Source organism: Neocloeon triangulifer, unplaced genomic scaffold, assembly GCF_031216515.1.
Source record: "Neocloeon triangulifer isolate White Clay Creek 2 clone unplaced genomic scaffold, ASM3121651v1 ptg000001l, whole genome shotgun sequence".
NCBI lineage: Eukaryota > Metazoa > Arthropoda > Insecta > Ephemeroptera > Baetidae > Neocloeon > Neocloeon triangulifer.
Genome location: NW_026775544.1, coordinates 2279836 through 2302113, shown reverse-complemented (window position 1 = coordinate 2302113; position 22278 = coordinate 2279836). Strand labels below are relative to the sequence as shown.

The 22278-nt window shown below is 36.3% G+C and overlaps 8 protein-coding genes and 1 long non-coding RNA gene across 15 annotated transcripts in view; 1 reads left to right on the top strand and 8 right to left on the bottom strand.

The window, feature by feature from the left end:
* The window catches only part of LOC132200765 (uncharacterized), a 16258-nt gene extending 11914 nt beyond the window's left edge, over window positions 1-4344 (bottom strand). Inside the window, exon 1 of one of the 4 annotated variants that reach the window (XM_059626483.1) lies at window positions 4136-4344. In XM_059626483.1, the coding sequence (XP_059482466.1) occupies window positions 4136-4227 (92 nt within the window). In that variant the 5' untranslated portion in view covers window positions 4228-4344. Of the gene's footprint in view, window positions 1-1611; window positions 1836-4135 lie in introns of those variants that run through there. The other 3 variants (XM_059626493.1, XM_059626475.1, XM_059626467.1) reach the window with 3 other exon arrangements.
* Window positions 3122-22278, top strand: LOC132200850 (uncharacterized). Its single transcript, XR_009442209.1, has 7 exons — window positions 3122-3525; window positions 18664-19484; window positions 19845-20009; window positions 20936-21548; window positions 21601-21785; window positions 21856-21966; window positions 22032-22278. It is a non-coding gene; the product is annotated as an uncharacterized LOC132200850 (long non-coding RNA).
* On the bottom strand, window positions 5018-7995 carry LOC132193206 (uncharacterized). 4 transcript variants are annotated; one of them, XR_009441418.1, is made up of 6 exons: window positions 7808-7986; window positions 7552-7740; window positions 6434-6956; window positions 6161-6370; window positions 5919-6104; window positions 5018-5624 (listed from the first exon to the last, which is right to left on the bottom strand). XR_009441418.1 is itself a non-coding variant. In XM_059613700.1 (6 exons), exons 4-6 carry the CDS (start codon window positions 6249-6251, stop codon window positions 5287-5289), a joined length of 666 nt encoding a protein of 221 aa, XP_059469683.1. In that variant the 5' UTR covers window positions 6252-6370; window positions 6434-6956; window positions 7552-7740; window positions 7808-7995; the 3' UTR covers window positions 5018-5286. The 4 variants fall into 4 exon arrangements, 3 of the variants coding, with proteins under 3 accessions (XP_059469683.1, XP_059469702.1, XP_059469691.1); XM_059613700.1 differs by having other exon boundaries at window positions 5018-5673; window positions 5919-6091; window positions 6146-6370; window positions 7808-7995; XM_059613719.1 differs by having other exon boundaries at window positions 5018-5673; window positions 7808-7994.
* Window positions 8144-8907, bottom strand: LOC132193215 (uncharacterized). The gene is made up of 2 exons (XM_059613738.1): window positions 8776-8907; window positions 8144-8702 (listed from the first exon to the last, which is right to left on the bottom strand). The coding sequence occupies exons 1-2, from the start codon at window positions 8800-8802 to the stop codon at window positions 8193-8195; spliced, it is 537 nt and encodes a 178-aa protein (XP_059469721.1). The 5' UTR covers window positions 8803-8907; the 3' UTR covers window positions 8144-8192.
* On the bottom strand, window positions 9154-9827 carry LOC132195557 (uncharacterized). Its single transcript, XM_059617646.1, has 3 exons — window positions 9652-9827; window positions 9402-9586; window positions 9154-9350 (listed from the first exon to the last, which is right to left on the bottom strand). The coding sequence occupies exons 1-3, from the start codon at window positions 9676-9678 to the stop codon at window positions 9185-9187; spliced, it is 378 nt and encodes a 125-aa protein (XP_059473629.1). The 5' UTR covers window positions 9679-9827; the 3' UTR covers window positions 9154-9184.
* Window positions 9925-10594, bottom strand: LOC132195550 (uncharacterized). Its single transcript, XM_059617633.1, has 2 exons — window positions 10514-10594; window positions 9925-10454 (listed from the first exon to the last, which is right to left on the bottom strand). The coding sequence occupies exons 1-2, from the start codon at window positions 10529-10531 to the stop codon at window positions 10074-10076; spliced, it is 399 nt and encodes a 132-aa protein (XP_059473616.1). The 5' UTR covers window positions 10532-10594; the 3' UTR covers window positions 9925-10073.
* On the bottom strand, window positions 10873-12553 carry LOC132192413 (uncharacterized). Its single transcript, XM_059612376.1, has 3 exons — window positions 12470-12553; window positions 11784-12408; window positions 10873-11729 (listed from the first exon to the last, which is right to left on the bottom strand). Exons 1-3 carry the CDS (start codon window positions 12482-12484, stop codon window positions 10873-10875), a joined length of 1497 nt encoding a protein of 498 aa, XP_059468359.1. The 5' UTR covers window positions 12485-12553.
* Window positions 12709-13562, bottom strand: LOC132200389 (uncharacterized). Its single transcript, XM_059625824.1, has 2 exons — window positions 13524-13562; window positions 12709-13461 (listed from the first exon to the last, which is right to left on the bottom strand). The coding sequence occupies exons 1-2, from the start codon at window positions 13536-13538 to the stop codon at window positions 12709-12711; spliced, it is 768 nt and encodes a 255-aa protein (XP_059481807.1). The 5' UTR covers window positions 13539-13562.
* On the bottom strand, window positions 14411-15621 carry LOC132195579 (sporozoite surface protein 2-like). The gene is made up of 2 exons (XM_059617679.1): window positions 15565-15621; window positions 14411-15505 (listed from the first exon to the last, which is right to left on the bottom strand). Exons 1-2 carry the CDS (start codon window positions 15577-15579, stop codon window positions 14528-14530), a joined length of 993 nt encoding a protein of 330 aa, XP_059473662.1. The 5' UTR covers window positions 15580-15621; the 3' UTR covers window positions 14411-14527.

Genomic DNA, 22278 nt, shown 5'->3' with positions numbered 1-22278 from the left:
TTCTGTTGAACATACCGAAATTCAATTGCTAAATTTCTCTTTACACAGCTAATTTTTTATTTTTTAATTGTAATTCATAGACATTAATTTGAAGATTTTGACATTAAATTTCTTAAATTTTAATTGATCCATTTTCTCATATAATTAAAAACTTTGAAAGAATATCTTGCAGATACATCAAGGACAACTATGCAACCACGTGATCATATTTTTTTGCAAGATGACCATAGCGTATTGGCGTCGAAGGAATAGAAAAAAAAGAGAAGCAAATCTAATTGATGACCGCATAAAAAACCGCGCGTCCGTAAGTACTGGCCATTGAAAAGGAATAGCAGGAGAAGTCATTGACACTACAGATTGGAGATCGGATTTTCTCACACGCTTATCGTACCACAAAAACAAAAATAATAGCCACAACATTTATGCTTGAGAATATAGAATCTTATAATGCAATAATTGGAATAACGCATTCTAGAAGGTCAAAAGGAGTAGACTATGCTAATTTTGTAAGAGTAATATCGTAATATGTGTACAAAAACGCATATAATATTTTTATAACCTTTAAAAAACGTTGTTTTATTTAAATTTAAAGAAATATTAGAATTTGAAGCATTTAATCTATAATTATTCAAACATTCATTTAAAAATCAATATTTAAATCTAAATTTAGATAATAATACATGATTTTACTCCTGATTTTTTGTTTTAAAATTAACAGTTAACAACAAAATGCTGCGTGGCTTTTGCTTTCTCAATAGGGTGTTGTCAGTTGAAATAAGAAATAATAGTATTAATGACAGGCAAGAGGAGACGGCGCTGGTGATTACAATGCGCGCTGCATTTTAAATGAAACGCACTCCGTGTCTGCCCGCCTCTTCCCTGTGTGTTTTTTATGGAGTGCCGGAAACGGTCATTGTGTTAGAGAGAGAAGGGACCGCTCCCAGATTGACTTCCGTCCCGGCCAACCTAAATTGGAAATCTACTCTTATACACCTGCCGTCGAATCCCCCTTTAAATTTTTTTCATTTACATTTGGTGGGAAAACTTCTAATCTGAACAGGGACTAATTTTCAAATTTTTTGTACACGCATCTATGATAACGAAGGGCCTGTTAAAAGTAAAGTTATTTGTTATTTGGATGGATATTAACGACTAGCTAATATTCGGCATTGACTATTGAGACGCCCGTCGACGTCAAATACCTGCATCATGTGCGTGACCTACATTATAAAATTGTAATTAATAGGTATACTAGTGGTGGCATTCAAAGAACTCTAATTAATAATCAGCCGATAGTAACTGATTGGTTCATTGTTATAAGAGGTGAATAATTTATTTATCAATTTCATCAGTTCTCAACACATTTTGCTTTCACAATTGAAAGTTTTGAAATTTATTTCACTTCAAATTATTAGCAAAAATTACCTCAATTCAAAAGATATATTATTAATACAATTTGTAGAAAAAATTTTTCCACTAATTGTGAATTCCTAATTTTACAATTGATGTCATTTTACATAATTTTGTAGAAAAATTCATATAAATTGAACATCGCATAATTCAAAAAAGACCTGCGGTGCAATTGAGATGCAAATCCTGCAGTTCACTGACCTTTTCTTTTTCTCTGGTTTGGAAGACATGCAGTTTCTGACCGAAACCCAAATGGGAAAACGAAACTTCCAGTCCTTATACGGTCGGAAAAGCGCGGAGAGGAGCCGATTTTCGCCGGCGGCCGTGGCAGCAACGGCACCAGACTGCTGCATGCACCTCACCGTTGTTTTTCAGCGCTAGAGCGATCCCATCAGGCGTGACATACGCCAGCCAGCGGCAACAACTCTTTCGGAAATCACTCACTACCAACTTCATCCGCGTCCATCGCAGCTAGGGGCGCCGCCACTCGTCCCAAACATGGTCGCGTTTATCACCTTTGCGCACCTTCGTTATTGCGCCGCGTGTCAAACAAAGTCCCTGCACGCAACGCCTTTTGCTGATAAATCGTGTAAATGGGTGCCTGATATAAAAGGTCATCTCATTTGCATGACCGTGACGAGAGCGAGGTCAAACGTGCTGCACGAGTACGCAATATTATTTAGATTTAGAATTTTAATTAATATTCTATCATTTTTAATAATAATTAAGAGAGAAAAATATAAATTTAAAAAATGCAACAATACAAATGAAGTTCATCTACTCTTCTATCAGATCGATAAATCTTTTGTTACAAGAAGCAATTTTTAGTTTTAAATCATTGACAATAAGTTAGCTTATTGTTAGAATAAACTACATAAATGCAGTAACCTTTCGCAACCTTGATTTTTTGTGAACTTAAATTTTGTTTAATGAATAAAGGCTGCTGACTTTCTTTTCCCCTGTAAAAAGCGAAATATTTTAAAAGCTAACATTTATTGTTCAGGTATACATGGTATTGAATTTCGAAAGAAAAAAAAGAAACAATTTTTTTTGCAGTTTTGACGGTTTAAACTTGTTTTTACTGATATAATTTTTTGTTTTTTGTAACTTTTAAAAATTCTTGTTTCCTCAATCCTGTATCAATGCCATAAAATTCATTCAGAAAAAATGAATATATTTAATCAGTAATCATTGGAAAAATTCTTAAATAAGAAGTACTATAAATAAAAGTTTTTAATTAAACTTTTGAATGTATACCAGATACACATTCCATAACCCTCAACAAGCATTATTTATTTAATTTAAGAAAAATTCATTAGTTTTTATCACTTTTAATTAAATATAAAAGAAAGATTTCCGGCAAGCCAAATTCAAATATTTTTTGATTGAGATTTTTTAAACTGAACTTCATAAGATTTCAAACTCTTATGAAAAAAGAAAACACATACTTCAGCAATTACACATTTTTTTAAGTATTTTTTCCTTTTTTGTTAAAAACGTGGGACACTAAACAACCATAATAAAAAATCTTTATTCTAAAATAAAAAAATCATTCATAAACTACAAATTTAAAAATATTTCTATTTCTTCAAACCTCCGACGGCTCAGACAGACGAGAATCATCTGCGCAAGACTCTCCTATCAATTCCTCCCCACCGCTTTTCAGGGTTACTAAAATAGTCACCACTCAATTTGCGCGCCCTCTGGCACGCCTTGGTGTGTTTTGATTATGCGGTGTGTTTGTTTACATTTTGCAGCCGGCTGCCGTTTTCTAATTTCTTTTCACTGGGATTGCTTTTCATTTCAGTGGAAATCGGAACTTTGCGTGCAGTTTTGTAAAAACAATTTCAAATTGATTCAGCCTTTATTGATGAAATTCGTGCGGTGTTTTTCTCAAGAAAGTTACATACTTCTCTGAACCAAATTTTACTTTTTGACTGAAAGTTTTTGAGTGCAGTGTGCTTAAGGGTGATTTGTGCTCAAAGTGAAGAAGTGCACAATCGAAGTAAATTGGCATCAACCCTCTCTCGGCAAAGTCGACGGTGACAAGTTGTGAAGTCATCGATTACAAAACGCGTTTCGAGGCCGGTTGGATGAGAACGCCAATCATTATCAGTAAGTAAAAGTGTTGTTTACGACTTATCACTATTTGAGGGTCTTCTCTTTTCTTTTCACTTTTCGTTATGCAATTTACACACATTTTATATTGCCATACGAACAACATTTCTTGCTCTGTCCAACACTAAGTTGGTGATTTTTATCTCTGCGGAGATGCAGTCTTAGTGTGACATAACCCTTTTTATTATATTATTACTGCTTCTTATCAGTTGTTATTACAAAAAATCGATAATCACCATGCCTACATGGGAAGAAAGTAGGGGGGACGATTAAAACGATAAGAGAACTCTGGACCTGACAATGAGAAAAAACATCGTAGGTGCTGCCGAATTAAATTTCACACAATTAAGATAATTGTGATGACGTTAGGGGAAAAAAGAGAATTTCTTATCATTATACAGGAGACGAAAAGTAAAAATTCGAACATAATGATTGACAAACTAATTATAGAAAAAAGTAGTAATGATATTTACATTTTTAATTGAATATTTCCTATTAAAATAAATAATTATTGTTTATCAAGTTTCCCAATATTTCCATTTAAAACTATCCATCTGATATTGGACTGTTGTTAAAAAGCTCAAAATAAAAGCGGAAAGTCACGTACCTGCCGTAAAAAGTGTTGCCGAGGATGAAAAGCGCTCCCGAGACGAATCCCAAGGCGATTCCCGCCGACAATCCGGAGTACACGAGCGACATAGTGTTTTTTACCGAGTCAAATAATTCGATTGGCGCCGAAATCTGCGATCGCGATTGCCATCGGTCAACAACGTGAATTTCGCGTGCACCGCGGGGCGAGTGCAGATGAAGACTGTAAATGTCTGCTTATGGGGCCGGCGATAAGACTTGACGTCACTTGGTTTGGTTCGCCGCGAGCAGATTATAAAACTGACACTTGGGTGAAAAACACGGCCATTTATTTTTCAGGTGCAAGTTTGAGTACGTCAATAATAATAAGAAACCATTTAACCGCGACTTATTACTACACTCGTGGCATCGCTCTCAAAACTTCACTTCTTATTTTTGCTGAATTGTGTCAGCAATAGTTGTCGGTGCTCGGTTATAATTGGCATGCTTTATTTATTTTGCGTGGTGCTGTTTATATATTTAGATCAGAAGTTAATGTCTCATAAATCTCTTACAAAATAAGCTTGTTAAAAAAAAATCAAACAAGAAACTAGCTGTGCTTGAAAGCTTAATTGCCAGAAATTAATGTATTGATAGTCTGGAAATAACTTTAATGATCACCATTCTTGTAACATGTCATTTTCATAATAAGTTACACTATAATTAAGAAATGTTTTTCATTCATAATAATTTCACGATTTTTGGAATTTAAATCTGAAACAAAAAATATCAAGGTATAATTATCATAGTTGAAATAATCACAGTAGAAATGTCAGACGAAAATTTCATGAACAAACTTTATTTGTGGCATATTTAAAAAAAAGCCCAAAAAACCTTCCCAATATTGAAGAATGTTGTTAAAAATTATATAATCAAGTAAAAAAAAACGGATTTATTTTATATGAAGATTCAAAATAAATTATGAGGAGCTCCAATTAATCAATATTATGTGATGGTATGCTTGTTTGCACAATTATCAAAAAACTTGAAAACACATTTATTGTTGAAAAAGTTAAAGAGAAAAATGTACTTTGGCATTAATTTTTCAATATAACCCACTATCTGTAAATTTTTACTTAAAGTATTAAAATGTAAAATAGTTTTTATTTTAATTTTATGGAGGATGTTGTTTCAGCCAACAATAATAACTGGTGCTCTTGTCGTTGAAGGGTATCTATAGACGAAGCACCGCCGTCCGTTGTAGTTAGGGCTGAGAACCCCCATAAAAATTTGGCAGAAAAAGGAGCTGAGGAAGTTGGAAAGGCCGCCGCTGCCGTTGGGTCTCGGCGTGTCATCCCAAATGGTGCCGTTCATGGCCGGCGTCACAAAGGTCTTGAACATATTGTCCATGATTTGGGTGAGGGCGCCGAAGAAGCTCGTGATCGTCCGGTCTATGCTGGTGTCGCCGGTCGTGTATTGTTCACTAACACCGGAGTTTGGGTTGACCACGTTCACCACAATTGGCATGTCTGTGATCACATCGAATGACGATTCCGTTGATAATTGTTGATATTGTACCTGCAAATTTGATTTTTTGAGAAAAATGTATTGGACTGAATATTTGAGATTCTTTAATTTTTATTTTTCCTAACAAGTTTCACTTTGATTATTAAGTTTCTCTATTCCGTATTTTTTGTTTTCTTTCTCAGGCATTTCAATAATCGTCCAAAAAATAATTTTATTGAATTTTTTATTAGTAAATATTTAGAAATATTTTTGAAAGATTTTTCCATTGTAATGAAAATACTGGGTAGTTTTCAAACCTGTTCTTGTGGTTGCTGCCAATTTTCGGGGTTCATCAGCTGTCCGAGCCCTTGTCCAAGTCCTATGCCTAATTCTTGGAAAAACCTCAACGGTTTTGCGGTCCGTCTGTTTGAAATTTTCTGCTTGTTTGCTGGCACATTTCTCGCAATTACGATTCCACATTCCATCAGCACTAAAATGACCACCTTTTAAAGCAAAAATGTTACTTCAGAAATCAGAACATTACAATTTTTAATTAAACTGTTCGATTTAATATCCGCATGATAGAATTTCACAAAATAATGGCTGCATGTGAATCCCGTTGAAGTCCGACTGGGAAAGCGATTGCGCATGGATGGATTTGAAAATGGAACTGAGTTGATGACGCCACAAATACTGACGGATGTACTCTGTGTCCTTAGACTGCAACCTTGTGAAATGACCGTGATTTATATAAAGAGTCCAAAAATATCTAAAGAAATTTGATGACATTTCAATAATTAAAATTAATTAAAGTAAAATTTTAAGAATTCACTTCATTTTTTTTGTAGTATGTCAATAGTGTGAAAATAATTTTTTTTTTGTCAAGCTCACGTTTTATCTGTTAAGAGAAGGACTATTAATTGGAGCCAATCAATTTAATTTTTATTTGTGTAGTTCATAAGCAAAAATGGATTGTTATCATTTTCCTTATTTTGAGGAGGTGTTTTAGTGAATTAGCCAACAACAGGCGCCAATGTCGTTGAACGGTAAGCAAAGCACTGCTGTCCGTTGTTGTTAGGGCTGAGCACCCCCATGAAGATTCCACAGAAAAAGGAGCTGAGGTAGTTGGAAAGGCCGCCGCTGCCGTTGGGTCTTGGCGAGTTGTCCCAAATGGTGCCATTCATTGCTGGCGTCACGAAGGTCATAAAAGTGTTGTCCATGATTTGAGTGAGGGTGCTGAAGAAGCTCGTGATGGTGTTGTCTATTCTGGCGTCACCGGTCGTGTACAGTTCACTCACACCGGTGTTGGGGTTTATCACCCTCACCACAATAGGCGATTTTGTAGATAATTGCAACTGCAAATTTGGATTTTTGTTAGAAACAAAAAAATGTTCAAATGTTAATATGCAAGACGAAACGACACTGGAAAATATTTTCACTCAATTTGTCATAAACGTAATGCATCTGGAAACACACAACTCAATTTTAAACATTGGAGATGGAGGGTTAAGATGGCCAGTGAACGACAAATTAAAGTACATATATGTAAGGCCTCAAAAAGAACGACTCAAATTTTGTGTCATTGGTCAGACTGAAATAACAAATTTTTGTTTTGATTTTTATTTTATTTCTAATCTGCAATTTCTAATATTCACGAAATGCAGTCAATATAATCATAAATTTCTGATTGCTCTTGCTGAAAAAAAAAATGATTTTGTGATATTTTCTTATTATTAAATTTAGAAAAAGTAATTGTTAATTTTTGGGAAAATATTTTCTGGTGCGTAAATTTCTGATAAATAATTAGTTTCCTTGAATTAATTTAAATATGCGAAATAGAAATGATGTTTATAATATAACTTATATTCAGTCACTTTTGCTTCAAACACCAAGTAGTAAATTGTAAAGTTATTTAAGCAATTTTCCAATTATTCATTGTAATTTTCAAACCTGTCGTTGTTGAAAATTATTCGGGTTGATCAGCTGTCCCAGCCCTTGTTCGAGTCCTGTGCCTATTTCTTGGAAAATTCCAAACGGGCTCAATGGAGCGGCGTTTCGCCTGATTAAATTTTTCTTCTCGTTGGCCGGCACCTCCCTCGCCAATATGCCTCCACATTCCATCATAATTAAAATGGCCAACTTTTGAGGGAAATAATGTTACATAAGAAATATCAGAACATAGCTTCAGTAGAATGTGCATTTTTACAATTTGTCGCAATATTCGCATGGTTTTGAATTTCTATGAACGCCTTGTGAATCTTGTTGTCTGGCTGGGAAAGCAATTGCGCATGGATGCAACGGAAAAATGGAACCGAGTTGATGACGCTCGTCGCATCAGTCTTATACATGGTCATCATCAATTCTGACGGATGTGCCTAATGTCCTTGAATGACAACCTTGTGAAATGACTTTGATAAATATACATAAAAATAGTCTGAAAACAGACAGAAGAATTAAATTTCTTAAATAAATATTTTGTTTACTTTTTAATGATATTTATTAAAATAAATTAGCCAAATTTAAAGGATACGCCATATTAATATATTTATTGGTGCTATAATTCAAATTTAAATTTCTCCACACAGAGTTAATTAATTAGTTCCTATTCCATTTAGTTTAACTTGATCCTGAAGCTGCTGGTACTGCTGACTGGTCAAGTTGACAGGGGTGTCGTAGTCAACCCCGCCTGGCCCGCTGGAGGACGTTCCGCAAATTGAACCAAAAAGTCCTCCGAATATTGTGCAAAAGATTCGACTGACGGAGGCGACAAATCCACCCCCACTGCCACCGTCCCTCCCTGATTTGTCCGAATCAGACCTGAAGATGGATTTAAAAAGAGTCGAGGCGAGGGAGCCGATTGTCGAGAATATGGTCGAATCCAGGGAAGGGCTGCCCGTCATGGTGAAATCTTCCGACTGGTTGTCTTTTCTGCCTTCCTTCGAACCAGGCTGCGGCGAGCTGCTGGTGAAACGACGTCTTCCTCTACTGGGGGTAGTGCCTTCTGTGGAGGACACAACCTTAGCCAACACCTCAACGTCTTGGGCAATATTCATATTTTTGCTTTCCAGTTGGCAAATGCATCCGAAAAAAATGGCCAAAATCTGAAATTAATTAAATTGAAATTATTAATTGTTCTTGATTTAATTTAATCATATGTGTTTTCCAAATTTTTACCAGGAAAAATTTTGTGTACGCGGCCATTGCGAGTGCAGGATCGAGTGGCTGGAACTCGAGTGTGTCACTAACAAATAATGATGGCCGTGAACACCCGACTCAAAACAGAACGTATCGCAGAGTAGAGCATCCTCTTCACTGTCATTATCACGGGAAAATTGCTGCACAATTTTGAGCCCGAAATTTTAATAAAATTTCTGCACAATAGAAGTAACGTTTGCCGCAGAGGGTAATCTGTTTTTAATTGGGGAGCTTTCAGCTTAAAACTTTTTTTAGCAATTTCGAACATAATTTTTGGACATATTATGAAGTTAAATTCATTTGTTAATTTATATGATTAAGTTGTTTTTAATAAGGACAAATTTAATTTTTCTCCAATGCTTGCAATTTTATTCAATTTAGTTACAAATCAAGCATTTTTTAATTTCGCCCTCTTCACTTTGCTTAATTCTTCTTGTTTAGGAGTCTGATTTGAATCAACTTCCTCGTCTCCGACAGGCTTGTCTCCCTGATCCGATTTATCTCTCCTTCCTAGTCCAAAGATCGTCTTTGCCGCGTCTTTTAAAAAGTCTCCTCTGCTCAAATTAAATTAACTCACAAGATGAAAATGATTAAACTGAACTTACGCTGGCCACGAAAGGAAGGGAAATCCGACTTGCTCCAACATTATTCCGGAAACTTGCTTCAAATCCTTCCTAGTTTGCTCACCAAGCGACGCTTGTTCCTCAACCTCTGGGTCGATGTCAAAATCGATGAACTTTCCAGATTTGCTGTCTTTCTTGGGCATGCCAAGAGTTGAAATTGCCAACGCCTAACAACGGATAATTAGTTTTAAATGAAAAGGTCATACGAAAATTAGTATTTTGCTGTGAATACCAGGAAAACGGCGATGGTGCCCTTCATTGTTGCCGTGCTGGTACTGCTGAAGGACGACTAAAAAGTTTTCCGTTGGTGGACCTGATGAGCCTTCTAAAGGTACGTGTGGCACATCCTGGCTCTCTCAAAAAGCGTGCGTAATGCCTGTAAATTTGAAGACTAGGCAACCGGGGGTGTTCTGAAGTAGCACCGGTTGCATTAGTTTGCTAGAAAATGTTTATTTTTATGTATGTTGGAGTCGTAAATAAAATAAAGTAATAATTTATAAATTTAATTTTAATATGCTCGCACTATTCAAACCACATATTAAAAAAATAATGTGATTTAAAACCACATTTAACTCCTGTGAGAGGACCAAAGAGAAGAATAAAAAAGGCCATTTTTAGAACTACAGAATGATATGGAAATTAATCTGTTTTATTTCATTTAGTTTTCGACGAATCAGGGATGCCATTTTTGTTGGAGAAAATTCCCGTTAGCAGTTCCAATCCTGCGATTAGCGGGTCCTTTGGAGACGTTTTTGGTGCTTCTGTGGTTGAAGCACTGGCCTCAGCGAATTTCGCGGCGTTTTTCATCATGTCTTGCATGAGTCCGCTGACTCCACTCGCGATCGATGCAAAGTGTTTTGCTGGATTAGGACTTTCATCACGTTTTTCACCACGTAGACCCAAAAGTGATAGAGGGTTCCAGTTGCTATTGCTGCCGCCGAGTCCGAAAAGGCTCAGCAAAGGGTTTCCATCAATGTTGTTGGGCACCGCTTTCCCGAAAACAACCGTCGTGATCGAGAACAATGTAAATAAAACCTGTAAATTTTTCATCATATGATTGGGAAATATATCTTAATTAAAATTTTTAGATTTACCAAAAGTTTTGCCCCCATATTTGTCAACTTTACAAACGCACAGAGGTTTATTAAAACATGGCTGACTTTATTTCCGTTCAATCGATGGCGCCGACTGACGTGTTCAACGTCATAATATTTTGCCCTTGGTCGTTTCCTCTGGTTTGCCTAGCAGCATTTTCTCATTCAAAGTTTGTGAATTTTAAGTTAAAAATTAATGATTGGTTTATGTTAATAAATTAAAAATTGTATTTTTTTTTTTCAATAAAATCCACTGCGATTATTTTTATTCCAAAATATTAATACAAAGAGCAATTTATTGATTTACTACTCTTTAACTGCGTAAACAACTCCTGTAGCAGGTACATCATTATCTTTGGCTACATTTTCTGAGCTTGTTTCAACCTGATCCTTTTTTCTTCTGGATCAACTAATACTTCATCATCGACAGCTGGATTAGCAGCAGAATTGTCTTCTCCTGTTACAGAGCTGTTTCTTCCTATTTCATTCTCATTTTCCTCCACTGTAGCCACCGCTCCACCCGCTTGACCATCATTTTCACCCTTGGTCAAATTGTATTGATGGAAATGAGGTTTTGCGTAGTTGGGAAACGGCATGGGAAAGGGAATAGATTGATTTTGAGGGTTCATTGGTAAGTATGGACCGAAAATGCCAGGGTAGATAGGCGGTGGTTGCGGATAATCAGAGTTGTTGTTCATGAAAGGGCGGGGGAAGAAAGGTGGTTGCGGATAATCAGAGTTGTTGTTCATGAAAGGGGGGAAGAAAGGTGGATGCGGATAATCGGAGTTGTTGTTCATGAAAGGGCGGGGGAAGAAAGGTGGTTGCGGATAATCAGAGTTGTTGTTCATGAAAGGGGGGAAGAAAGGTGGATGCGGATAATCGGAGTTGTTGTTCATGAAAGGGCGGGGGAAGAAAGGTGGTTGCGGATAATCAGAGTTGTTGTTCATGAAAGGGGGGAAGAAAGGTGGATGCGGATAATCGGAGTTGTTGTTCATGAAAGGGCGGGGGAAGAAAGGTGGATGCGGAAAAGCAGAGTTGTTCATAAAAGGTGGGTAGTAAAATGGTGACGGGTGATACGGCTGGGGACCATAGCTGAAGTCCATATCTTGCGTGCTGTTTGTGCCGTTTAATTGGTCAAAGTTAGACACGCTGCTGTTTCCACCGTCAAAAGTTGCGTTCCCTCCATTCCCGGTCCTTGGATGGTGATTTTTTCTGCCTGAAATTAATTAATGTACCAAAATGTGTCTCTTTAAATATTTAATTTTTTTACCACCAAATACCTCACCCACTTTTTTAATAGCAGGAAGGATAAGAAGTGGTGTTAAATCAACAACAGGTCGTGGGATCAATTTTGACAAAAAAGAAGACTTTTCTCCTGCTTGTTGTGTTGGTTGTTGCATGGGCATTGGATAGCCCATGGGCTGCATCATTGGGTATTGCATTCCATTTTGAGGAAAAGATCCTTGTGGTTGCAGGTAGGGGTTGTTAGGTGGTGGATTTCCATAGTTTGCAATCAGAGGTGGCGAGCCCTGTGGCTGTTGAGGGTAGTTTTGTTGGTTCGGTGCTCTTTGGGCGTAATTTAATTCGCTATTAGAGCTCGGCGGTCGTTTGTAAGAATGTTTCGATAATTGCGGCTGGTTTAAATTGGTTGCACTAGGTTGGTTGAGATTAGTGGGAAGTGCGGATTTTCTGTTTGAATCCTTTTTATTCAAACCACTTTTGAACGCATTTGCTGCTTTTTGGACGGCTTCATTGTTACGTAAATTTGTATTCTTTGCCGTTTTTAGTGATGCTGGTTTCGACGCACTCCCACGGCCTGAAGATCTGGATGAAGAAGACTTCCTCTTCGCGTCCGAAGTCTCAAGCAAAAGCAAGGCGGCCAGCAAAAGCAAAAACTGATATATTTTCATTTAAAGTTGTCAAGTATTTTTAAAAATGAATTCACAATAAACTCACCCATAGCTGTTGCATTTTGCTGCTCTTCCACCTAGTAGCAAATTTTTCTCATATAACTAGCACATTATTCGTCACCACTTCCTGTGACGTGTAGTATATGATGTTGAAAGCGTTTCCCATCGCGCAAATAATATATTTTATATTGTCAATTGAAAATATTCGCATTGAAATTTAAAAACTTTGAGAAATGTTTAAATAAAAAATATTTTAGAATGAAATGAAAATTTATTAATCTTTACTTATAATGCCTTAACTTCTTGGCCATCACCCGCAACAAAATTGGAATCAAAAGACGCAGTTTCCTTTCCTCCTACAGTTATATCTTTTTCATTTCCGGGTGTAGGTAAAACATGTATTAAATTTTGAAAATTTGGATCCCCATCGAGACCAAATGGTGGCAATGGTGGCATCACTTGGGGAAAGTAATCAGGCATTTGGAGATCGGGTGGAAAAAGATGAGGAAGTCCCATAATTGGCATGAAATTGCCACCTGTAAATGGCATAAATGGCATCATGCAGTGCGTAACTTCAGGTTTGACCATCTGCGACGGCACGGGGTCAACCTCTGGCTGCCCTCCTGATGAAAACCCTTGCTCCTCAACCTGATCTGAACCTATAACCGCGGGCATTAGGGCAACTCCTGCCAGAGCTCGACCTGCGGCCAATCCAGAGCTGCTTTTAGCTAATTTGTTGCTCACCCCTGCTTTATTCAAGTTCAACGCTTGATTGGTTAAAATACTACGTCCTGGTGCTACATTATTTTTTCCTGCTTGATTTTCCACACTGGCCCTCTTCGGATTTTGAATTTTTTTGTTATTTCCGAGCTTTCCGTTTGCCACCTTGTTGGTCTGCTGTTGAACCAAATTTTGCCTCTTCTTGCCTTGACCAACTTGTGGCTTGATACCTTGAGAATTACCACCCTTCGCTTTCTGCCTTTGCTGCTGCGTGGCCAAGCAGCCCGCCGTTGAAACGGCCGCAATCAGCAAAAAAATCTATTGTTCGTTTATCATACTTTTGTTAATATTTTGCTAAAATATAACAACATTTTGTGTACCGATAGAGATCTCATTGCGGATGAACTTTCAGCTGTGACGTGAGGTTTGCAACAACAATTTATTTTTCGGTCTACGGAATTAAATTGGAAATTGAAAAATAAAATTGAATGTAACAGTGATTGCTTTTTACGTGACAGGGAAATATCAATCTTTTCACTATATTTTCATTCTCCAAAACTTGCACGAGGAATATTGAAAGTGAGAAAAGCATTTCAGAGTGTTTGGGGTTGATATTATTTTACTCTTTTTCTATAAGTTCAAAAAAAAAATGTATTTTTTTTTATTTGCAATAATTTTATTTATTTATAGCTGCAAATAATACGGTATTTTTTCTGATCAAGCAAACCTATCAAAGTTAGAGTAAATTTTATTTGATTTTCATAGAGTGATTGTCATATTCATGAAATTTCTTTTCTATTACATATTAAGATGTGCGATCCTACAGCTTAAACAAATCGACGTCTTTTAAGTAACTAAAAATATAAAAACTGCGGGTGAATTGCAAGAATTGCGTGTTGTAAACTGAAGTATACTTCACGTATCAAATCAGGTTTGCTCAAAGTCGGGAAATTATTTTTTTATTTTATGTAGCAGTTTTTGTTTAAATTTCCAAGTCCTAAATAGCTAATTTGTTTTAATGTAGCGTAAATTTCCATTAGTATTTGAAGCGTATTAGAACTATGAAGCCCCCGAACAAGGGTCAGGTTGGTTGGGAAGCACAAATGTGCTAAGGGTGCTCGACTTCGGCAAGAGACCGACCTAATAGCCTAATAAGCTCAAGGGTGCCATAAGCAAAAAAAAAAAAAAAGAACTATGAATTTAGTAATTTTGATTGAATGTAATATATTCTCGTGACGAAGTAATTAAAACAAAATCTCATTTCCAATGTTCATAAAAATGTATTTTATTATTTTTTCATATTTTATTGTGAAAATTAATTAATTAATTTTTCTTTAATTATGCAATAATTGGGTTGAATTTTAACTTAATTGAACAGAATAACTTAGGCAGGTTTGGGCATAACAGCCATTGGAATTCCAGCCATTGATGGTCCTCCATAGCCAGGAGAAATATTTATGTTGGGAAGCTGTGCACCAGCCGGTAGCATTCCTGCATATTGCGAAAGATCCATAGGGGGCATTGACCCTTGGCTTTTCATCAACGTGAGCATCTTGCTCTGTTCGTCTGACAAACCCGCCAATCCAGCATTTCCCGAAGCCATGCCTTGGAGGGTGTTCATATCAATGGGAGGCATGCCTGGCATACTCATGCCGCCTGGAGGCATCATTGCCATTGGATCTGCAATTATCGCTGAAATATTTGGTACTTTCGTCGTCACCACTTCACTAACACGTGGACCAGGCGTACTCTCGGGAATTGAGGGTTCTTTAATTGGAGAAGGAGGAGGAGGACGAGCATTGGCGATTGCTGCATTAGGATCGGATACAGACACGCTGTTGATGCTGGGCTTTTGTATTTCACCAGAAGGTGCTTGATCAATTACTTGCTTATTATCTGCAGTTTTTAATGGAATAGAAGGTGCAGGAATGATTGAAGGTACTCCAATTTTCGCGTTATTGGTTGGTTTTTTAGAAAGTACATTTTCGGGCTTCGCGCTTTGTTGCAAGTCTGGTTTTTTCTTCGGAACCTCAACCTGCTTGCTGCGAGTATTTTTGGTTCCAGGAGTGGTTTCCGGATTTCCATTGTTTGGGTTAGTTGCGGCTTTTTTCTTGATGCTATTGTTTTGATTGGGGTTGTTTGCTTTTCTTGGAGCATTCGAAGTGGCTTTCTGTTTTTTAGCCACTTGATTTTTGTTCTTCGGAGCGGCTTGATGGTTGCGGTTATTGGCATTCTTATTTGCACCAGCACTGCCGACCGGGGCAGGTCTTGCAGCTTCTAAATCCTCATCGTCGTTTATGGGTATGGCCGCTGAATGCACGTTGTATGCAAACATTGCAATAACCACCAAAAACAGGCAAAGCTTAAAAAAAGTTAATATAAACCACAATAACCACATCTAAAGAAAATTTAATTGCAAACCTTTATTGACATCATGATGTTCGTCAACGGAAAACGCTGTTATGAACTGAATTTATATGTATTTTCAAAATATTAACTGAACCGGAAGAGCACGGATGGGTGACGCGAATCCATTTTTCATGGAAGAGAGGGAACGTTAATTATCGTGGGGAACGATATTGGGTGAAAAATATTAAAATTGAAGACTACTTATTTACATACAAATGTAGCAGCAACGTTTGCATGTTATTTATAGTAATACACTGGCAAAATGTTAATTTTTGACATATACTTTTCTGCGCTCAGATATTTTGCGCTCGCGCTCAACGAGATTCTGCGCTCAGCGCTCGCGCTAAAGTTTTCAAAAATTATGCGCTCGCGCTCTGCTTTCTGATCGAACGCTGCAGCTTTTTTATTTTTAATCTTAAACACACAAAAATTTAATGCGTAATTCGTTAAAATTCCAGTGTTGACTCATTTTTCAGTATTTTTATTTTTATAGCACTCGTATTTTGTAAAAAATTTTCGAAACAGATTTAAATGCTTAAAATTTTCATCGAACCATTTTTCATTCAAAAATTTAAATTAATAAAAAAAAAGTGAAAATCATTCTAGAAGCTCTATTTAATCAAAGCTATTTTATTTTAATCACTGTGTGTTAAAAAGCGTGAAAGTATGCAGACTTCAAGATGTCTTTAATTGTAAATTTTAATTCATTAGGATAATCTGCTGATGCGTAATCATTATTTTTTCCTCCTTGGCCTTTATCTTTGCATGGCTTTTTTCCACTTTTTCCTTTTCCTCCGGAGCTCTCTGTGTCATAATCTCCAGCACCCTGATCGCCCGAGGCTCCATTCCCAGCATTACCAGATCGACTTCTGGTACCTCCCTTCTTTTGCTTCCCATTCTTCTGAGCAGCGTTGCGCTGCTGTTGCTTACCTGCTTCTGTGTTATATATTTATTATTCTAAAAAAATCATTTTATTTCTTCGTTGGCAACTTGGTCTGCTGACGTTGCTGTTTTTGCCCATTCCTTGGCGCTCTGAACTCAGCCGTCTGGGATTGCCAGGGGTGCGGGTCAAGCCACGGCCGCCGCCGGTGCTGCATTCACATCAGAAACATCGCTCGAGGACTTCTCATCTCCGTCCGCTGACGATGGCAGAAACAAGGAAAGAAATTTTAAGGAAAAGTGGAAGAAGAGTCTAAATTTTATAAATGAAATAAATTAAGAAAGCCATTTTTTTTAGCTCGGATTTCATTTTCAGTTTTTGGAACCGAGCGGTCCATGGTCGAAAACTCGCTCTTCATGAGGTAGAGCACGGAGCACGTTCTACATTTTGACTTGGTATTAAAATTTTAATAACAAAATCCGTGAAAGTATCGAAACACTAATGATTAAAATGAACATGGCTTTTATGTAAAAATCAATGAAGTGAAAGATTTCTGTTGGTAACCTCTTTCAGGAAACAATTTTCAATAGACCGACCGACCGATCTATTATATTGATTGATATAGTATGGCCAATTTTAACAATAAATTTCAATTAAAACGACTTATCAACATCTCAAATATATAAATTATCAACCATTGACTAATTTTATTATTTTCACGTTTCGAGTGGTTTCTTTGGGTTTTACATTCTCAAAAATCGCAAATATTATTCAACTAAAAATTTTTCTTTCCTGAATTTGTGAAGTAATGTATCCAAATGGCTCCAGATTTTTTTTTAATACATAGATAATAAATTGATTTCGGTTGCCAGATAAAACAATATTTGGAGGAATTAATTTTTTATCTGGAAGAACAATCCCGCATGTACAATGTTGATATTGCTGATTTATTACTAGCCATTGAAGATTTATTTGCAAATGAATTTCATAGTTTTAGTTAATTTAATTAATTAATTAATTAATGTTGGTCTACAGTTCGATAGTAATTCTCTGGATTTTCTCTCCTGCTAATTTTGTTGTTTGAACCAACTGGAAGATTTCGAATTAAAATTTGTAATTGGAGAATAGTTATAGTGCATATGACTGTTGAGAGCTTCATTGTTGTTTAGAGTTGATATCTAAACTACGTCATTTTTTACTGTAAAACTTAATGTAGCACGCTGGAGTCAGGAAGTTTGACAAGGACTTGTGCCATTGATCGTTGTTATGCAGCCGAAATTTTTATCTGAATCTCTGTATGGACCATATGCGATCACGCGCGCCAATATAATTTACGACTAAGCATGTACATCAATAAAAAATTAATTAGATGCTCAAAAGAAAGAATTTGCAATTTTGAAACTATAATGCGACACAAGCACATTTATAACAAAATAATTATCATTTTCTACTTATTTTTTTTTCAAATCGTGCTTATTTTGTATTTTAAGGATATCAATTTAAAATAAATTTATCAGATATTTCTTAATTTATTTCATTACAACAATTTTTTATTTTAATTTGCACTTGTTTAAAGTTTTATAGTTCATCGGCTAAATTTGATTTGGTTCAAATTCATTACGTAGTTAATTCATTTCTTGTGATTCTGTCGTGAAAATCTTTTTTATTTTTTATTAAAACAGCAGCAAATAATATATTAGATTTTAAAATTCGCATTGATCACCTGCTGTGACGTTGGGGCAGTTTTTGGGTCTGCGAATAGTGCAATTCTTTCTGTTTTCACACGCCATGCCCAAATTTGAAGTTAGCCAATTGAGAATTTCACAGAATAACAAGCATGACTTGGAAGCAACGCCCCTCAAAATTTCGGGTTTTATGGGACATTTTGAAAAAATTGAAAAAACCCTATTTTATCGGGTTCTCTTGATCGTATACCAAAATTTCGGGTATGACTGAATTTGTCTTGACGATTTCTACAACTTTGATATTGAGTAAAAAGTCTTCGGTCAAAGTTCAAAGTCATTTTTCATGACTTCAAATTTTCAAACTACAATTTGAAAGTTGGACCGCACATTTAAAAAAAATTGAAACAACCATTCGATTCCTCATGAAATTTTGCACAAATTATGTCAAAACTGGAGTGAAGTTTTTCTTTGTTAAATTTAAACGCCTTTAACGTCATCCCTGTCATTTGACGATGCGTTTTAATATTTCGCCGCTTTTGCCCGCAGGTGAAGCAGCAAGAGGCCGAGTCTAACAGCAGACTTTTGCCCGCCTCGTCCAGCTACGAATACTTTTAACTGTCGGTCAGGCTTCCAGACACCAAACCCCCACTAAAGGCACAGGCAAACAAGCATAGAAAATAAACTTGAGCAAAATCATAGTTCTAGAAAATTAATTGTAGTTTTTTTTAATAAGATTTTTATTTATATTTGGCAAAAAAAATCAGCAGCTTTATTTATGTAATCATTTTATTTATTTAATTATAGACAGGTATTCATGAATTCAAAGCGGCTGAATTATCCAGCACCATTATCACTGTTTGATTATTTTCTCTTTAGGCAAGGCAGTGTTCCTTGGATTATTCAGGTCTGTTTCATTCTTTCTACTCCATGACGCTCAAATTAAGATGCTATTGAAAGCTAAAAATTAAATTCTTTAAAACAAAATTGACTCCGCATTTTTGTTCGAGCGCAGAGTGTGCTTTTTTGTAATTTTTTCGAGTATAGTTTTGTGGTGATTGTGTTGTTCTATTTTTCCATTTTTATATTTCAAAAGAAATTTAACGATTTCAAATGTAAATTGTAATTCATCAGTATAATTTATGTTTTATTAAACTTATATTGAATTCTCTATGTCTCTCTTTGACATGAGTCCAGGTCATCAGGTGCAACCGTGTGGTCTTGAACAACGTCTCTTGCCGCGGCTGCCTCCACAAGATGTGCCTAAAATAAAGATCGAGTGGTTCATTTTTGACAGATCTTGTCCCTGTTCTGTCCATACTACTCCAATCAAAATGAGAAAAAGGCCAGAGGCGGAGCATAATTTCAAGGTAATTTTCTCAAGGAATTATGCTACAGCATTATAATTAGGCAAGTTTGTCCTTACTTTCAACTACGTACTGTCAAATAAAATAATACTTCAACTTTGATTTTATCCCATTTTTTTTAATATCTATTTGTTTAAGTTCAAAATCTATAAAACAATCAAACAACTTTTAAATACCCCAAAAATCTTAAAAATTCCCTTGCCTAGAAAAGGATATTTTTTGTATTTATAAGATCAGTAGCAGAAATTAAGGAATTAAACTGCATGCAACGTTTTACACCATTCTTTTGGTCCAATTTTGATTTAATACAGACTTGAAAAAAAATTTTAATTTCTTTAAAATTTTAAATAATTGAAACTATAGTACGAAATAGAGGAAGACTACGCAGACCACTTGAACTTGTTGAAAAACCTTAACCTGGTCTTACCTTTTGGGTCAAGTGCTCAGGAGCGCACCAACCACCAACCACATAAAAGCACCCAGTGCAGAAGCCAAGCGGATTTGGATTGACGTTTTCCTTTATTGGCGGTGAGGGCTACTAAGAATTTTGAACTCTTATTTTTACATTTTCCTCCCCGGTTGATCCATTGTCTAACTCTAAAAAACAGTACATCCATCATGAGATTTGCCTAATTTGTAGTTTGTACAAATTAATATTATATAACTTCATAGATAGATATAGTAGTCACACCATATTGATCAATTTGATACAAATTTGTTTGGAATAGTGTTTTATGTTCAGTATCACTGATTATTGGATAATAATAATAATTTAAATTATCAATCAAATTTTCGCAAAATAGATGAGAGGCAGGTGTTTAATTTCAAATTTTTTGTTCCACCTACCGTATACCAAAAAGAAAAATCCTTAACTTTTTCAAATTAAAAAAACTGCTTTAATTTTTTCCTGGACAACTCGTAATAATTTTTATTTTATAAATTTGATGAGGAATTTTTAATTTCTGTAGAAACACGCAGGTTTGATAAATGAAAATTTATATAGAGGTTAAATTAGCACTACATAATTCAATATTGATGAAGTGAAAATTAAGATTTTCTCACGCTTTCATATAAAAAGGCACAAAATCGTAAAAAAATCACCCTTAAAACAACATCTCTCCCATTTAAAAGATCAAAATCGTCATCCTTGCCCAATTTTGAGTTGTAGGCATCACTATATTATTATGTTTCTAAATCTTTCAATAGAAAAAAATTCAAAATTTAGCAAGGGGTTTCGATCGATTAAAAAATTTCATTTTCGATTGTTGCAAACTTGTAATTTCAATAATCAAACAACAATGAAACCATGAAAACGCCTTAACAGAGCTAGAATCTAGCTATAAAACAATTTAAATAATGCATTGTACGCGCCAATTGTTGAGAATGCCAATTTAAATTCATCATTGACACTTTTGAGAACAATTTTAAGAACCAATTACCTATTAACATAACAGGCGAGTTGCTTGATGAGTGGACCACGAAACGCCTCCTCCACATCTTCGGAGCTGGATTCTTTTGGCTACTATTTTTGCGGGTTCTCAAGGAGTCCATGCTAAGTGGTCTAGAAGCATCCCTGTGGCAGCTCAAAAAAGAATGGCAGGAATACTTGGAAACTCAAAACCATCCCGGCCTGATAGAGAGTCAAGATCAAAGGATGTATGCGCGCCTCAAGAGGATCCTATACCACTTCTGGATAGGATTTGCAGAAGAATTCCCGAGAGCATTAAAAAGTGCATTTCGAGACTTTCTGTTTGAAGCTCTAGCTCTCCTTTGGACGGTGCTAAGCAGTATTGTTATGAAGATGATTTGTCCTCTTCTACTCCCGATTGGTCTCGCTCAAGCGATCTGCCAAACCGGTGGAGTTCACAGAGGACGCAGACAAGATTTTGCTCACCCACCTCAGGTCTCATCACGAGCAGCAAAACACGAAGGAACCAGAGCTGCAGAAAATGAAGAGTCGGGTAGGCAGCAACCCTAGAGGCAGCAACCACAGTGGTCCGGCAGTAAGAAACAAAGAGGAGCCGGAGTGGAAGCATACATGCAGACTCGGAATGGCTACGAGACCAGGTAAAATAATTTTTTTATGTGTGGCGAGCATACTAATTTTTATTTATGGCAGTTTTTCGGACAACAATAGAGTTCGAGGTTATCCTCATCATATACGGCAGCTCTTCTGACCAGAGCTGCAGAAGAGTCGGGTAGTCAGCAACCCCAGAGGCAGCAACCACAGTGGTCCAACAGTAAGAAAGAAAGAGGAGCCGGAGTCGAAGCAGACCTGCCGACTCAGAAGGGCTACAAGACCAGGTAAAATAATTTTTTTATGTGTGGCGAGCATACTAATTTTTATTTATGGCAATTTTTCGGACACCAATAGAATTCGAAGAATTCCGGTTTCAGGCGGACCATTTCAGTCCTATTTTATGGGAGTAGCAGAACCATCTGGAATAATGAGAAAGACTTTGAGCAGCAGCTTCAACATAGAAAAGTAATTTGAAAGGTTATACTGTATTAAATCCTTTTAATATTAATTTTTTCATCCAATTACCACAGTACCACCCTCTATGTGCCTCACAATGTGAGGGAAGTTGTCAAGACGGGCTTCCTATACAGAGAAAAGAAACAGATAAGAGATTTCATGTCACCGATGGAAATGTGGATTATGGTTGCTTGCTGCAAGGAGTTGCCTTTGAACTATAAATTATTTGACGCACACGATTTGCACATTTGAAATTGCAGCGCCGCTGCGGAAAGTCCATGGGCATCGTTGTAATAATTATGTTCATATTTTTTCATAAAA

Coding starts and splice junctions, on each gene's coding strand:
- LOC132193206 (XM_059613700.1), bottom strand. CDS start 6,251: ATGCGCAATCGCTTTCCCAGTCGGACTTCAACGGGATTCACATGCAGC. Junction 6,092..6,145: donor GAACAGTTTAATTAAAAATT/GTAATGTTCTGA, acceptor TGGTCATTTTAG/TGCTGATGGAATGTGGAATC. Junction 5,674..5,918: donor GGCAGCAACCACAAGAACAG/GTTTGAAAACTA, acceptor TCAAATTTGCAG/GTACAATATCAACAATTATC.
- LOC132193215 (XM_059613738.1), bottom strand. CDS start 8,802: ATGGCCGCGTACACAAAATTTTTCCTG. Junction 8,703..8,775: donor CGTACACAAAATTTTTCCTG/GTAAAAATTTGG, acceptor AATTAATTTCAG/ATTTTGGCCATTTTTTTCGG.
- LOC132195557 (XM_059617646.1), bottom strand. CDS start 9,678: ATGAAGGGCACCATCGCCGTTTTCCTG. Junction 9,587..9,651: donor GCACCATCGCCGTTTTCCTG/GTATTCACAGCA, acceptor ATCCGTTGTTAG/GCGTTGGCAATTTCAACTCT. Junction 9,351..9,401: donor CCCTTCCTTTCGTGGCCAGC/GTAAGTTCAGTT, acceptor TAATTTGAGCAG/AGGAGACTTTTTAAAAGACG.
- LOC132192413 (XM_059612376.1), bottom strand. Junction 11,730..11,783: donor AGTGGGTGAGGTATTTGGTG/GTAAAAAAATTA, acceptor AATTAATTTCAG/GCAGAAAAAATCACCATCCA.